This window comes from Leptodactylus fuscus, chromosome 6, assembly GCF_031893055.1.
Source record: "Leptodactylus fuscus isolate aLepFus1 chromosome 6, aLepFus1.hap2, whole genome shotgun sequence".
NCBI lineage: Eukaryota > Metazoa > Chordata > Amphibia > Anura > Leptodactylidae > Leptodactylus > Leptodactylus fuscus.
In genome coordinates this window covers 31,400,881-31,416,374 of record NC_134270.1, presented here as the reverse complement: position 1 = coordinate 31,416,374, position 15,494 = coordinate 31,400,881, and the positions used below count along the sequence as shown (strand labels likewise).

Below are 15,494 nucleotides of genomic sequence, written 5' to 3'. Positions count from 1 at the left end.
TGATGGACACAGTAATATTTCAGGATTGAAATGAGGTTTATTGTACTAACAGAAAATGCGCAATATGCATTAAACCAAAATTTGACCGGTGCAAAAGTATGGGCACCTCAACAGAAAAGTGACATTAATATTTAGTACATCCTCCTTTTGCAAAGATAACAGCCTCTAGTCGCTTCCTGTAGCTTTTAATCAGTTCCTGGATCCTGGATAAAGGTATTTTGGACAAACAATTCAAGTTCAGTTAAGTTAGATGGTCGCCGAGCATGGACAGCCCGCTTCAAATCATCCCACAGATGTTCAATGATATTCAGGTCTGGGGACTGGGATGGCCATTCCAGAACATTGTAATTGTTCCTCTGCATGAATGCCTGAGGATTTGGAGCGGTGTTTTGGATCATTGTCTTGCTGAAATATCCATCCCCGACGTAACTTCAACTTCGTCACTGATTCTTGAACATTATTCTCAAGAATCTGCTGATACTGAGTGGAATCCATGCGACCCTCAACTTTAACAAGATTCCCGATGCCGGCATTGGCCACACAGCCCCAAAGCATGATGGAACCTCCACCAAATTTTACAGTGGGTAGCAAGTGTTTTTCTTGGAATGCTGTTTCTTTTTGGACGCCATGCATAACGCCTTTTTTTTATAACCAAACAACTCAATTTTTGTTTCCAAAATGAAGCTGCCTTGTCCAAATGTGCTTTTTCATACCTCAGGCAACTCTATTTGTGGCGTACGTGCAGAAACAGCTTCTTTCTCATCACTCTCCCATACAGCTTCTATTTGTGCAAAGTGCGCTGTATAGTTGACCGATGCACAGTGACACCATCTGCAGCAAGATGATGCTGCAGCTCTTTGGAGGTGGTCTGTGGATTGTCCTTGACTGTTCTCACCATTCTTCTTCTCTGCCTTTCTGATATTTTTCTTGGCCTGCCACTTCTGGGCTTAACAAGAACTGTCCCTGTGGTCTTCCATTTCCTTACTATGTTCCTCACAGTGGAAACTGACAGGTTAAATCTCTGAGACAACTTTTTGTATCCTTCCCCTGAACAACTATGTTGAACAATCTTTGTTTTCAGATCATTTGAGAGTTGTTTTGAGTAGCCCATGATGCCACTCTTCAGAGGAGATTCAAATAGGAGATCAACTTGCAATTGGCCACCTTAAATACCTTTTCTTATGATTGGATACATCTGGCTATGAAGTTCAAAGCTCACTGAGGTTACAAAACCAATTTTTTGCTTCAGTAAGTCAGTAAAAAGTAGTTAGGGGAATTCAAATCAATAAAATGATAAGGGTGCCCATACTTTTGCACCGGTCAAATTTTGGTTTAATGCATATTGCACATTTTCTGTTAGTACAATAAACCTCATTTCAATCCTGAAATATTACTGTGTCCATCAGTTATTAGATATATCAAACTGAAATGGCTGTTGCAAACACCAAAATATTTAAAACAAAAAATGATTAAGATTAATAGGGATGCCGGCATTGGCCACACAGCCCCAAAGCATGATGGAACCTCCACCAAATTTTACAGTGGGTAGCAAGTGTTTTTCTTGGAATGCTGTTTCTTTTTGGACGCCATGCATAACGCCTTTTTTTATAACCAAACAACTCAATTTTTGTTTCCAAAATGAAGCTGCCTTGTCCAAATGTGCTTTTTCATACCTCAGGCAACTCTATTTGTGGCGTACGTGCAGAAACAGCTTCTTTCTCATCACTCTCCCATACAGCTTCTATTTGTGCAAAGTGCGCTGTATAGTTGACCGATGCACAGTGACACCATCTGCAGCAAGATGATGCTGCAGCTCTTTGGAGGTGGTCTGTGGATTGTCCTTGACTGTTCTCACCATTCTTCTTCTCTGCCTTTCTGATATTTTTCTTGGCCTGCCACTTCTGGGCTTAACAAGAACTGTCCCTGTGGTCTTCCATTTCCTTACTATGTTCCTCACAGTGGAAACTGACAGGTTAAATCTCTGAGACAACTTTTTGTATCCTTCCCCTGAACAACTATGTTGAACAATCTTTGTTTTCAGATCATTTGAGAGTTGTTTTGAGTAGCCCATGATGCCACTCTTCAGAGGAGATTCAAATAGGAGATCAACTTGCAATTGGCCACCTTAAATACCTTTTCTTATGATTGGATACATCTGGCTATGAAGTTCAAAGCTCACTGAGGTTACAAAACCAATTTTTTGCTTCAGTAAGTCAGTAAAAAGTAGTTAGGGGAATTCAAATCAATAAAATGATAAGGGTGCCCATACTTTTGCACCGGTCAAATTTTGGTTTAATGCATATTGCACATTTTCTGTTAGTACAATAAACCTCATTTCAATCCTGAAATATTACTGTGTCCATCAGTTATTAGATATATCAAACTGAAATGGCTGTTGCAAACACCAAAATATTTAAAACAAAAAATGATTAAGATTAATAGGGGTGCCCAAACTTTTTCATAGGACTGTATATTGCCTGTACAGTAAGTACATATTATTATCATGCTTTGTGTATTGGATTTACTTATGCACTCAGCACCTCAGATAAAAGGGACCGGGCACTGAATGAGCCCCAGGCTTTATATACCAGCACCCCAGATTCATCAATAGTAGAGATGGGCAAACCTCTCAAGGTTCGTTTCAGGTTGGAAATGCTCACCTTCCCCTACCTTTTTTTTGGCCTCCTCACTCCTGGTGATGTTCGTTGCTTGTCTGTGACATCATTAGCTTGGGGCTAACTGCTGAAGCCTGTGATTGGGCTACTAGCTGTCACATGGACGAGCCAAGAGTCATGACCCCATGAAGTCTGTGGCTGAGCCTCAGTGGCGATCCTGAGTTCTGATGATGTCTTGGATACAAGAAGACCCAAAAGGGAAGATGATTATAAATGAATTAAAAATTTTTTACACATCCCCGTCCCTATTATACTCCAGGGTCTGAAGAGAGTGTAATGTGGCAGCCGCTTCAATTCGCCCGAGATGAATCTCCATTTGTTCAATTTTGTAAAAAAAAATAACAATTTGAAATATTTGGATCGAAGCTGGCTCATCTCTAGTCAATAGATACAAATGGGATAGGGCAAGTTCCAATTTTTCATTTCTAGTGGGAGACAGGGACAACTGCATAAATGTAGCTCATGTTTCACTAAAGACACTAAGAACAGCCCCCAGGTCTCAGCCCAATGTACAGAAGCCCCAGATTTCTGATGGTTTTCCACCATAGTTGAAAACGCGTGGTGTTGGGACTAAGGAATACCAAGTATATCATAAATTGCATGAAAATAATTCCAGCAGTAGATAAGTTCATTGATCTTGGGTAGTGACCTGTTATCTTAGTATGGATTATAGAGTATAGAGTTATGGTGTAATACATGTGTCATAGGCACACCTATAATATATGAATAGTCATGTTATATAGGACTAAAGGGCACAGGAAGGCTCTCAATGTGAACGCTAAACCTGTGCATAGACTTCTATTATCAGTACACCAGGAGACTTCTATATCTGTATGGAGGAAAGAGTGTGCATATGGCTAAAAGCCAGGATGGTACTAAACTGCTATACCATCCTACAGGGTCCAGTGAAAATTACCCTATGGGTGACCGATGCCATCTGTCACATGCTTTTGTTAAATGGAGACCTTGGTGCTATGTCTATATCACTAGAGATTCCATCTGAGAGAAGGCTTAGATCTTCAATACAATGGCCACCACTAGGGTGACATCTCATATCTGCTCCTTGCTTTCGCAGGCTCCTGGAGTCTTTCCTCAACTGAGTAGACCTGGGGCTTGTGAAAGCATGGATAAGGAAGGGGCCAAGAGCCATGAGCCACAACATCTTTTATGGTTAGAAGTTGGATGCACTGCAAAGGAGACTTATTGCGCTACATGCTTATACAATGGGATACACTACAGCCTTCCATCAGATATGTACAATGGGAATCCTCTAGACAGAAAAAAAAACGTGATGTGAACGGTGAATCCAGCCTAGGCTGGGGACCCACATGGAATTAAAATTACACAGGTAGCTCTTATGGCTTTTGGCAAGTACAGTCTGTTGTACACTCAAATATCCATGTCTATTAGGATATGTTCATACAGCAATACTATGTGTCAGGAAAAGCAATGTGTATTTTTGTCATGGAGCCAAAGGTAAAAATCCAAGGGTCTCTGCCACAGTTCGTAGCTTATGGTTTGGCACACTGACTAGCCTTATTCATGGGACTATTCCATGTGTGACCACCTGCTGCTGTTTTAGGACAGGATCCTGACTCCAAATGAATTCAATGGGAGACAGAAGTCTTTGCACATCAGACTAAAACTATTATTGGTTTGACTCATTTGGCAGAGAATACTAGAATACATGGTTAGTTGCCATAAGGTGACTTAAAGGGGTCCCCAACAAGAGTGCCATTGTGAGTGTTGGTGAAAATCCTGGTTCTACGCTTGAATGGCAGTTGATAGTTGTGTTGTACCTCCTTACTTCCTTCAGTCTTATGTGCCACTGTCTCTCCATTCAAATGAGGGACATAGAATCCCTTTTTTTGTGAGGGGTGGAAAACCAAAAAGTGGGACTTCCAAGGAGCAGATATTATCACCTACCCTGTGAACATGGGGATTATTTTCTATTAAGTCCCAAAAGAGGAACGTGTGAATACCAGGGAACACAACAGATTCTGCTCCTAAATTCAATCCTAAACAACACCTGTTGTCACCGAGTGGATCTATACCAGTTACGTAAACTTAAAGAGAACTTTTTAAAAACTGTATCATCCTCCAATTTTTTACTTAGCCTGACCAATCCTTTCTGTTACTTTCATCACAGCTATGCTCTCTGCTAGGAACCGCTGAACTAACAGCAGAAGGGATGACTGTGCTGATACTAAGAACAAGGATTGCTCTGGAATGGTGGGGGCTAGAATTGTGTCAGAATCAGTGGAGCAGAACCTGCTGAAGAATGCAAAGAGTAGGAGTTGGTGGAGGTGGCGGGAGGTCCTCTTTAATACTTAGGCATGATGAGTTCCTCTAGTGGGGGCATGGGAAGAATATGCAAATCTGTCTCCTGATGTTAATATAGGGAGACAGTGCCTCGCCAGTGTCACGCAGCCCACTAGGAGGAGCTCCCTTTAACATCATGCCTGACCTTCCCAGAGGCCTTTGCTGCTATGGTGTGGGATTCCACCAAGTCAGTCTCTCAGCCGAGGACAGCTGTTTCGATCTGTTTGGATCTCTTCAGCCCAGGGATTTAACTATGTAAAGTCACAACTTGGAGATCACTGCTCACCAGCTTTACCAAATTACCAAATATGATCTTTCCTGAATTCTAGATATTGAATAAAAAATAAGAGATGTAATAAATATTCTCCAGGTCACACACCACGTGACGGCTTATTTCAGTGATGCTTTTGTTGAGTTAATGAATGACCATTCTCATAAACCTGCAGAGCAAATAACAAAGACGAGGGAAAGTCCTGCCCTTAATTTACATGGGAACAGCTGGATAAAAGGTCCAGTGTTTCCAAGTCAGTGCTTTCCCAGTGCTGAAGTGCTCGCATTACACGGGGATAATCTCATCATCACAAATGGCAACGAGTGGATTTGCTGCTTCCCTTCTTTTCCTTGGTCTGGTGGTTTCTAATGCTTATGGAAACACCACCATGTGTGAGAACATACTGAGCACCTTCCACAATGCCAGCCTCTCCAATTTTAACTTTACTGTCAGCCCTGCTACACTTTCTAGCAAAGCATTGTACACTGGTAAGTTTCACATTTATATAGAGCTTGATGCATGTTGTCCAATGTTCAGCTTACAGGGGATGTTTGTGATGTTTCACAATGGCAAAATTAAGTGTGTTATATGGGCACAGACTAATACATGACCATAGAGGTCGTGTGACGATAGCTTGTGCTTATAGATGTAGCAGAGCTGAATGTGGCATCAGTTGTGTAAGCAGGACTTTTCTCTCCACATTTTTTATACCCCATTATAGTCTATGGGGTCCATTATAAGCAAATTGGATTTCCATTTTTTGGGTTCCCGAGCAGACTCGAAGAACGGAGATCCCAATGCAGGTGTGAACAGAGCGTAAGGTGGCGGAACATTAAACTCGTAGAGGATTTTGTTTATAAGATGTATATTACAGTATCAACAATACTCTGCTTAGTTATCCAAGATGTCTGGAACAACTTAGTTCCTTCAAAAATTTCAACCTAGCGCCAAGTTCCTTCAAAACCTAGAAGAACTGATGGAAGACAAACGGTGGTCACACCAAACATTAATGTGCGTTCTTACTTTGTAGCGGCCCCACCTGTCTAAACTTCAGCGCTACATCTTGTCTGGTTTTTAGGACTTAGTCTACATCATTAACATATCTTTTTGTTCCATTTTTATTTTTTTATTAATAGTTTTCACAAAATGAATTTTGTAGGTTTTCAAATGTGTCACCATAGAGATTTTGTGGGATATACAATCTGCAAAAAGTTATACCTACAGAAACACTGGTGTTTCGACTCGTTATGAAGACCTAAATACCATTGTTGAGTTGGGCCAGGTCTACATTCAGGGTATAAGCTGTGATGTTCCCTAGATGTACTGTCTGTGTCTAACAAGCCTGCAAGCAGTAATTGACCAAATTTATGCTTTTGCCACATGTTTGGATGTTACACGATGTTATAGCCTCATCTTTATTCAGCACCATTTAATGCAAGGGAGTCCCACAAAAAAATGGACACCCACAGTAGAATTTAGGTCAAGGACAGAATAAGTTCTCAATGATGACGTGTCCATGATTTCTGTAACTACAGATGTAGCAAAGTTAATCCGAACTGGTTAAACGGCTGCTGCATATCTTATCACACAAGATAACAAAAGCCAACAAAAAGCCATTGGGAAAACATAAGCAGCTACTGAAGGAGACTGGAAGTGGCTTATTCTTCTCTCAACATTCAGAATACAAGATGCACATGTATATAGGGGTCGGGGGGAAAGCTGTAGGCTTGTGTGACCAATAGTTGGCTAGTATATGAGTGAGCTGCCAGGTGAGCCTCCGTGTATGGCATCTTCCTTCTCCATACACATGCTGAAGAGCAAGGAGAAAAGAGAGAAAGTCACTGCCATGACACCTCCGCCATCTTTTTCCTAATAGAAATATGTGGTGTAGATTTGGGGACAACTGGTCCAATTGAATATATATAGTCAGCTTTATATGTAAAGATGTGCTGATAAAAATTCTTGATGTTTCAATAAGCAATAAGTAAAGGGATTCAAGGAGCCCTCAGTAGGAGTGAACAAGGATCTGCTAACCAGAATCCCAGACTTCGTTGTGTGTCCCGTGTATACAATCTATAAAACCCTGCCCTAGAACTATTGCTGTAATACCTAGCACAGAGCTGGGGGGGGGGGGTTGTATAGTTATATTGCAGTAATTATTCTTAAGCAAACATATTGATCGATGGTCAGCCATTATATGGTCCAGTAGATGGAGTTGTTGCTTGAAGGTGGATATAGTGCAAGCACATTGTAGTGTTAGTAGTACAGGTGCAACATCAGGTCCATGGTATAGAATTTTAGGGGGATATTGGTTTGGTTGTGCAGCCATAATATAGCCGTTGTGTACATAGTCCAGAGATTGGTCCTAGACTGGAAACTGCTGGGTCCTAGAGGACTCATATCAGTTCTATAGTGAGAGGGAGGAAAAAAATCACCATGTGTTATGTTATTTTATGATGCTTACTTATATAGCGCCTTCATATTCTGCAGTGCTTTACAGACATTTATGACTCAACAACATGTGTCACCTTTGTAAAAATTGCCAAAGCTAATAGAGAACTATTGCAAAACATTTTTAGTAGCATTTAGCATATAGAAGAAAAGCATTTTATGTCTAGTCCAGGGGTCAGCAACACCCGGCACTCCAGCTGCTGTGAAACTACAACTCCCATCATGATCCATTCCCTTCCATGGCAGCTCCAAGAACAGCAGAGCAATGTATGCTGGGAGTTGTAGTTGTACAACAGCTGGAGTGCCAAAGGTTGCCTACCCCTGGCCTAGAGGGTTATACCAAAATTGTCATGCCAAGTGCATGTATTGATAAATCCACTCCAGCACCCCTCTTGTCTACAGACTGTGTCTGGTATTACAGCCTAAGGGTGCATTCACACTGAGTAAACGCTAGCTTATTCTGAACGTAAAACACGTTCAGAATAAGCGGCGTCTAAAGCAGCTCCATTCATTTCTATGGGAGCGGGGATACGAGCGCTCCCCATAGAAATGAATGGGCTGCTTCTTTCACTCCGTACAGTCCCATTGAAGTGAATGGGGAGTGCCGGCGTGTACGCTCCGGCATGAGCAGAGCTTGCCGTATACGCCGGCACTCCCCATTCACTTCAATGGGACTGCACGGAGTGAAAGAAGCAGCCCATTCATTTCTATGGGGAGCGCTCGTATCCCCGCTCCCATAGAAATGAATGGAGCTGCTTTAGACGCCGCTTATTCTGAACGTGTTTTACGTTCAGAATAAGCTAGCGTTTACTCAGTGTGAATTCACCCTAACTGAAATGAAGAGGCCATGTCTGCCAGTCGCACTCTGTAAAACATGACACACAAGCTATATATTATCGCTTCATGTAACTTAGAATTACATTTTATAGCTTTATGCTTCTCCTGTTTATATGGCGGTGTTTATTTTACCATAAAATCTTCAGGCTTTATGGGCTGTTCTATATAAAGCGATTGACTAAGACTGTGATTGTAACTCCATACTAATATACCACCAATTCATATATTTTTAGATTGTTTCTAGTTTATACAAGCCAATGATATAGAGCCTGTGCACCTAGTAAAGTAACCAGGATGGATATTATAGCGGTACATTTTAGGTCAGTTTTGGGGAATGTAGAGGTGGTAGTCACACCCATACAGGATAATATCTTAATATTACTACTGAACTTCCGATGATACTGTGTATTCCTAGAAGAGACGTGCTTATCTCATCTATATGGTAGCACCCCTCCCATACTATCTACTATTATACAGTACACAGATGCCTTAATGTAAGCACAGCCTAAGATCACTTCTATATAATTGACCTAACAACATTGTTACAATAACAGAATCAAGACCCACTTCCAAAATGAAAGTGCTGTACAATACCAAAAAATTGTTAAAGCGACCCTCGATGCCACAAAAATAGTTCCCAATAAATAGATAATCCATATTCAGACTACACTTTGTCTCCTTTTTTTATTTTTCTGGATGGATCCTCTAATTTCAAGCTCCTTTTTTGGTAAAGTCAGTCTGTCTTAGATAATCCGGCTGAGAGCAGGGGACGGGGGCTGTCCAACTATCAAAACAGTAAGCACAACGTACATAGAGTAGTCTGAGAAGCTGGTGGCCATTTTACAGAAATAAAGTGGTGACTGTAAAATCAAGTAGTCTGCCACGAGAATCCTTCATATCAACCTAGCCCTGCAGATAGATAGGTTAGAGTCACCAGAATCCTTCATATAAACCCAGCCCCACATATAGGTTAGGGTCTCCAGAATCCTTCGTATCAACCTAGCTCTGCAGATAGATAGGTTAAAGTCACCAGAATCCTTCGGAACTACGACAACGGAGGTATAGAAAAAAAAATCGGAAAAAGTAATTGGCTGGCTAATTCAGATGACCTCCAATTTATACGAATGGTGGATTTAATATCCGGGTCATATGAGACTGTGAACTATGTGACTGTGAGACAGGGATAGATGTACAGGCAGGTTAGCTAGGGATTACCTTTATTTAGGGGGAAATGTCACTCATACATCTCTTTGGGGCTCTATCTGGTCAGGATCCCTGTCAGCTTGCGATATGCATTCCTATGCCGAGATGTAGCAGTGCTGGCCATGCGCTCAGCACTGCTATACCGGAGATGAAGCATAGCTGAGAGTGCAGCAGGGTTCAGCAAACACTCAGCTCTGCTACATCTCTGAGAAATGGCACCATTGAAAATGCATGCAATCTTAACCGAACTTGCATGTTCATTGGGGAGTCCAAAAAATGCCATGATGTGCTTTTGTGTAGTCTTCCCTTATCCTTCATAACCAAGTCTTTGTCTAGTAAGGGTAACATATGCATTCATCATATGGTATGGCAATTCTCATTGGAATCTATGCCCTAAAGGCATCATTGCCTTGGGTGAAACTTAGTTTTGAATTATAAGACCTTTTGTATGTTGTCTTATTCAACTGGAATTTCTCCTTCCTGAATATCTTAGAAAGATATTTAAGAATTGGAATCTCACAGATAATAAGGTGGAAGGCTCTCACAACACTATAGACAGTTTATTGACACCTTAAGCTGCAATATCATATTAGTTTTGCCTCGTTCCTGATCAGTTTATTACTGTGTTTAAAGCTGATTTGAAGTTATTTTAGACTTTTAACACAATCTGACATTTTACAACGTTTATAACTTTCACTTTTACTGTTTCTTTTATAGTTACTTTGGATGGACATAGCAGTTTCACAGAAGTCCTCTTCCAAGCAGTTTCCCAGGATATCCCAGAAGGAACCTGGACTCAAGCTTCTAGTACCTGTAATGGAAGTGGCCTGTTCACTAATCCTTTCGTAAACAGCACACACTTCCAAACAACATGGCTTTCACCTGAAAATGTGACAAGTGTTACAATTTAGTAAGTGGCGAATTCACTATTGATCGTTCTGAAATCTATTATATATGGGGGATGGGGGTTTAGTGGTAAGAGTCTCCTATCCCTATATTTCACCAGTTATAAACAATCTTCTTCAGTTAAAAGCAGGGCAGCAACGGTTCATGAATTTCCACCAATTTACCCCATAACTTTAATACTTGGATTTTGTGATAACGTAGGGTAAGCTGTTGTCAGACAAAATACCTTTCATTAATGTGAACAGCTTTAAGGTCCACATATAGATTTTAAAAAGTTGCCGATCTAATTTGCATGGGGCTTTTGACCAACCATCTGTTGGATCAGCCATCTTCACTTTCAATGCACAATCCTTTTGATCTCCCCTGATGTTAGGTTTATACTAGCGTTCGGCTTTCCGTTCTTTGGGTCTGCTTGGAGACGTGAAAAACAGAAACGAACCCGCTTTAAGAGCAGTTAGGAATGAGAAACCAAGATTGTTTCTTCCATCTGCCACTCTATTGAAATCAATAGACACAGTCCCTTGAATACATGTAATCTCTATAGATGAGATATTTTTTCTCTATCCTATGTGTGTCTATGGGTAGATATGGGTTGTGGTTATGTTGTTGGAGCCTGTCAAGGGCTGTGCTAGCTTGACTTGACATTGTATCAAATTTTATTCGTAAGAAATTGGAGTCCTTTACGGGTGGATCTGTCTATGGAGTTTAGGGTCCACTGGTATAAAATTTTGACCACACATAGTAAGATCTTTCCATCCCCAGACTATTCTCTTTGCATTGAGGATAGGTTATGTTTAGAAAACTTTGTACAATATCTAGTTCTTTTGATGAAGGCCTAAAGTGAATGTCCACTATTTACAGTCATGTATTTGTACTGTACAACATACCGGGCTGATTAATTTGCAATGTATTTTTATGGTTAGAGCTCTCTTTTTCCAAATCAGAAAAGCAAAGCCATGTAGAATATAATACTCTAGTGTACTTGTAATGAAGCTGATACACTTATTTTTGGTTTTACTTTTTTAGTGCTTATCTTCACAATGGCACAGATACTTTCCGTGTACATGAAACTTTAAGCCAAGGTGAGTTCCTCATATAGTGTAAAAACTGGTATTGTGGGTTATTAAAACTATATATTAAATGCAGTGACGTAACTAAAGTCTTGTGGGGTCTGGTCAAATCTTTTGTCCGGGGCCCCCTACTTCATCCCTACAGTGAATTCTTGATAGTGATGGTGATGGGTGCTAAGGAGTTTAATCATCCTTAGTGTGGTTATGGTAATCTGTGGGTCTCCTTGGATTATGAGCCAGATGGGAGCTGCAATCTCAATACTGATGCCAGTGCTTATGGGCCCCCCTAAGGTTCCTGGGCCTGGTGTCACTGCACCCTCTGCAGCTTCTTAAGTTACGCCCCTGATTAAATGCTATTATTATCACCATACTAAACTAGCAAGCTGTGTGGATATTAAATGGTACTTTTCTAGTGGGTAATACACTAAACATTTGCATTGGTGCCCAGTGTAGTTGTGCCCAGGGTTAAGACAGCATTGGTTTAGTGTCCAGTTACAGAGTCAGCTTATTCCCCTTTTTTTCTTTAAACTTCAGCCTTTAGGTAGGTATCTTATAATTCAATGTCCAATAGCCCTGGAACATGACTTATGATATAAGCCAAAACATGGTCTCCTCCAAATGGGAGAGTTACCCACCTGGCCAATGTTTCAGGATTTATGCCCCTGGTTAGTACATAGCAGAGTATTGGTTGGCTGGATCAGAGGCCTTTAATGTAATTTTTGGATGGTAATGTTTCTCCTTGAAGAAAAGCATTACTTGCAAGATTCTAATACAAGGAGATGCAGTGCTCCTCGCGAGTAGTGTACCTCTAGACAGAGTAGAAAGCTTCATCTAAAGCTGTTGCCTCTACTAAGGACGATTCATTATGGATCTATATGCGATTAATAAAAATTACATAAAAGATGATGTCCAACTCCGAAACTATATTCCTGTATGTTCTGAAATTGTTTTTAAGTCATTTTTTTTTTGTTTTTTTCCAGCGGTCAACAATACAACAACTGCAGGTTAGTTATGTCTCTTGTTCTTAGATGTAACTTATTTTGTTTTACAATACTAGACGCGATGTGTGAAATAGAAGAAAATTCCTGTAACACAGACTAACAGGAAGTCATTGGTGTCATTTAGTGGTTAAGACTATTGCCTTGCAGCAATGAGATCCTTGACTCAAATTATGTTCACCCTACCACCATCTGCATGGTTGAGTTTGTATGGTTTTACTGTTTTTGGATGGCTTTCCTTCAGGTACTTGGGTTCCCTTCCGATTGGGCTTAGTGTGTGCCCGAGATTGGAAATTAGACTGGGAACCATCTAGCTACATGGACATAGAGGAAAGTGTGGATCACCATGTTGGTTTTTGGCTGTTTTCCAATCAGGAAAATGGCTTCATTTTTCCTAAGTAGGTGGCACAGTGGTTAGAACTGGAGTCCTTGATTCGAATCCTGCAAATGACAAACCTGCAAGGAATTTATATGGTTTGACAAGTTTTCCTCCAGATTCTTTCCACACTCCAAAGACAGACTGGTAGGGAATAAACCTGACAAGTATATTGTTTTCTTCATTTCAGCACCAACTGCTAGTTCAAACCAAACAGAACATCCTCAATCGTCTAGTACAGGTAGGTCTTATCGAAATTTTTGAATTAGTTTGAAGCAACTTTTTTTTATTTTATGTATATTTTTATTCTATTTTTCTTAACATGATTGGGAGAAAGTCATTCTGGTTGAGCTTCTTCAACAGCAAGTTTAGATTTGGTTTTACTGTAAACTAGTAGACCAAATGCAAAAATCATAAAAATGTATGACTTTTTGAATTCAGGAAACTAGTCGAATTTCCCAATTGTCTTTCAAAGAATTTAAAGAAACTTAAATAATAAAAAAATGAATATTTATTTTCATATTTGTATTTTAACATGTGCGAACTTGCTGAATTTTTTTTTTTTTTTTTAAATTTTTAGTTACAGTTTCAACTCATTCGGTAACAATGACCACGTCTGCAGGTTCTACACAACAATCCAGTCTTGTATCTTTGGCTTTAAGTGTGATCCTTGGATTACTCCTGATTCCCAACAAGTATCTCCAATAACCAGTTTCACACAACACGACATTCCATGGACTTCAAAAAAAAATTTTTTTCAATGATATAAAAAATTATTTCTTTGAAAAATTGAGGGGAAATAATATAAGCTATGCTGTAAAATCTAACTATACATTAAATGCTGTATGTGGCAATAGAAATGTGAGAAGTTAATAGAATAAAGAAAATTTTGTATACTTATTTAATATAAAATGTGTTGTGGACAAAAAATGTATCAAGCCAAAAGAAAGTTTTCCTATTGTACTCTTGTATTTGAGTAATTGTCTAATCAAATTATGGCGCTCTTTCTGTTATTAGTGGTTACGGTTCTAATAGTTTGTATTAATTTTGACTACCCTGGGGTGTGGTACTGATACAAATAAAGACCATACCAGTGGTCCACTGCCGATACAGTCCGATACTGTTTTTGCACAATTGGAGAGTCAAGGTAGACCTAATGCATGTATCCATAAAGGGGCATTTATTTAATGTTTTTGGGTGTTTCTTGGTGGTTCAGGTATAGCGCTTAAATATATTCCTCAAAAAGGGATTTAAAGGTTCTGTCGAATGTCTACTCTAGATAGGAACCTAGAGAAGGTCCTGTACATTCTACACTGTCCACCAATAAGTATTTGGACACCAGTGGTAGAATAGAAAAACAACATTTATTCCTATCCAATAGTTGGTAGACCCCAGCAGATGCTTCCTTACGGATGGGATTGAGCGACACAATACTCCCAGATGCCTGGTGACACTCCTGGTGTATGTGAGCCATCGGTTGGGTGCGGTTTCTCTGGCCAGCACTCGTCGGTCTCTATCTCCCAGTTTCGGGGGTCTGCCAACTCGGGGCACATTCTGACAATCACCGTTCACCTTCCACTTTGTAATCACATAGGCCACTGTCGATTTTGGGTAATTCAGTTCGCTTGCTATGTCCCTTAAGGATTGACCATTTCTGTGGTCCCCACAATTACCCCTTTCTCGAAATCGGACAACTCTGCACTTCATGGCATCTTGCATGCGACTAATGCCAATGCTGTTTCCTACACGATATTTAATGGCAGAAGGCGTGACACCACAGATATCTTCATTTGAATGGGTTTCCAAATACTTATTGGTAGACAGTATATATTCATTTCACTATAGGACTCTCCTTCTATACAGTACCATAGTTGGGATTTCTTCATCTAACTGCACTGCCAAATTTTATTTTTATAAGCCAATATATACAGGGCGGGCTATAAGTATGGATAAACTCTGGGTGGGCCATCAGTATGGATACACCCAGATAAAATGGAAGTAGTTGCTGATATCGCCTTACCATTTGCGGCATATTAATACATGGGAAGGGGGAAACATTTGAGGCCGGGTGACGCCCAAAGCCGCCATTTTGGATACAAATTCATCAATGGAAACCTAAATTCCACTGGATATCTACAATTGCCTGCCCTGAGTGTATCCGTATTTATGGCCCACCCTATGTATATAGAAATAAAAACAGCCCAGGTAAAAGAGTTGGGTGCCAGCCTAAGGTAAAGGAGCAGTGGGAATGGCAACAGGTGGAATTAGAGAGATGAGTACTGCTTCCTCTTTTCCATTTTTAACCCATTTTATTATAGATTCATATTTTCTAAATATTTCTAAATATAGTTTGAACCCCTTTAATATAATTAAGTTTATAAAATA

General features: G+C 40.2%; 1 protein-coding gene across 1 annotated transcript; it reads left to right on the top strand.

Annotated features, from left to right (window-relative positions):
* Positions 1 to 5,544: 5,544 nt before the first annotated feature.
* Positions 5,545 to 14,619, top strand: LOC142210464 (uncharacterized). The gene is made up of 6 exons (XM_075279618.1): positions 5,545 to 5,756; positions 10,477 to 10,669; positions 11,692 to 11,747; positions 12,716 to 12,739; positions 13,300 to 13,350; positions 13,690 to 14,619. The coding sequence occupies exons 1-6, from the start codon at positions 5,582 to 5,584 to the stop codon at positions 13,815 to 13,817; spliced, it is 627 nt and encodes a 208-aa protein (XP_075135719.1). The 5' UTR covers positions 5,545 to 5,581; the 3' UTR covers positions 13,818 to 14,619.
* Positions 14,620 to 15,494: the final 875 nt, after the last annotated feature.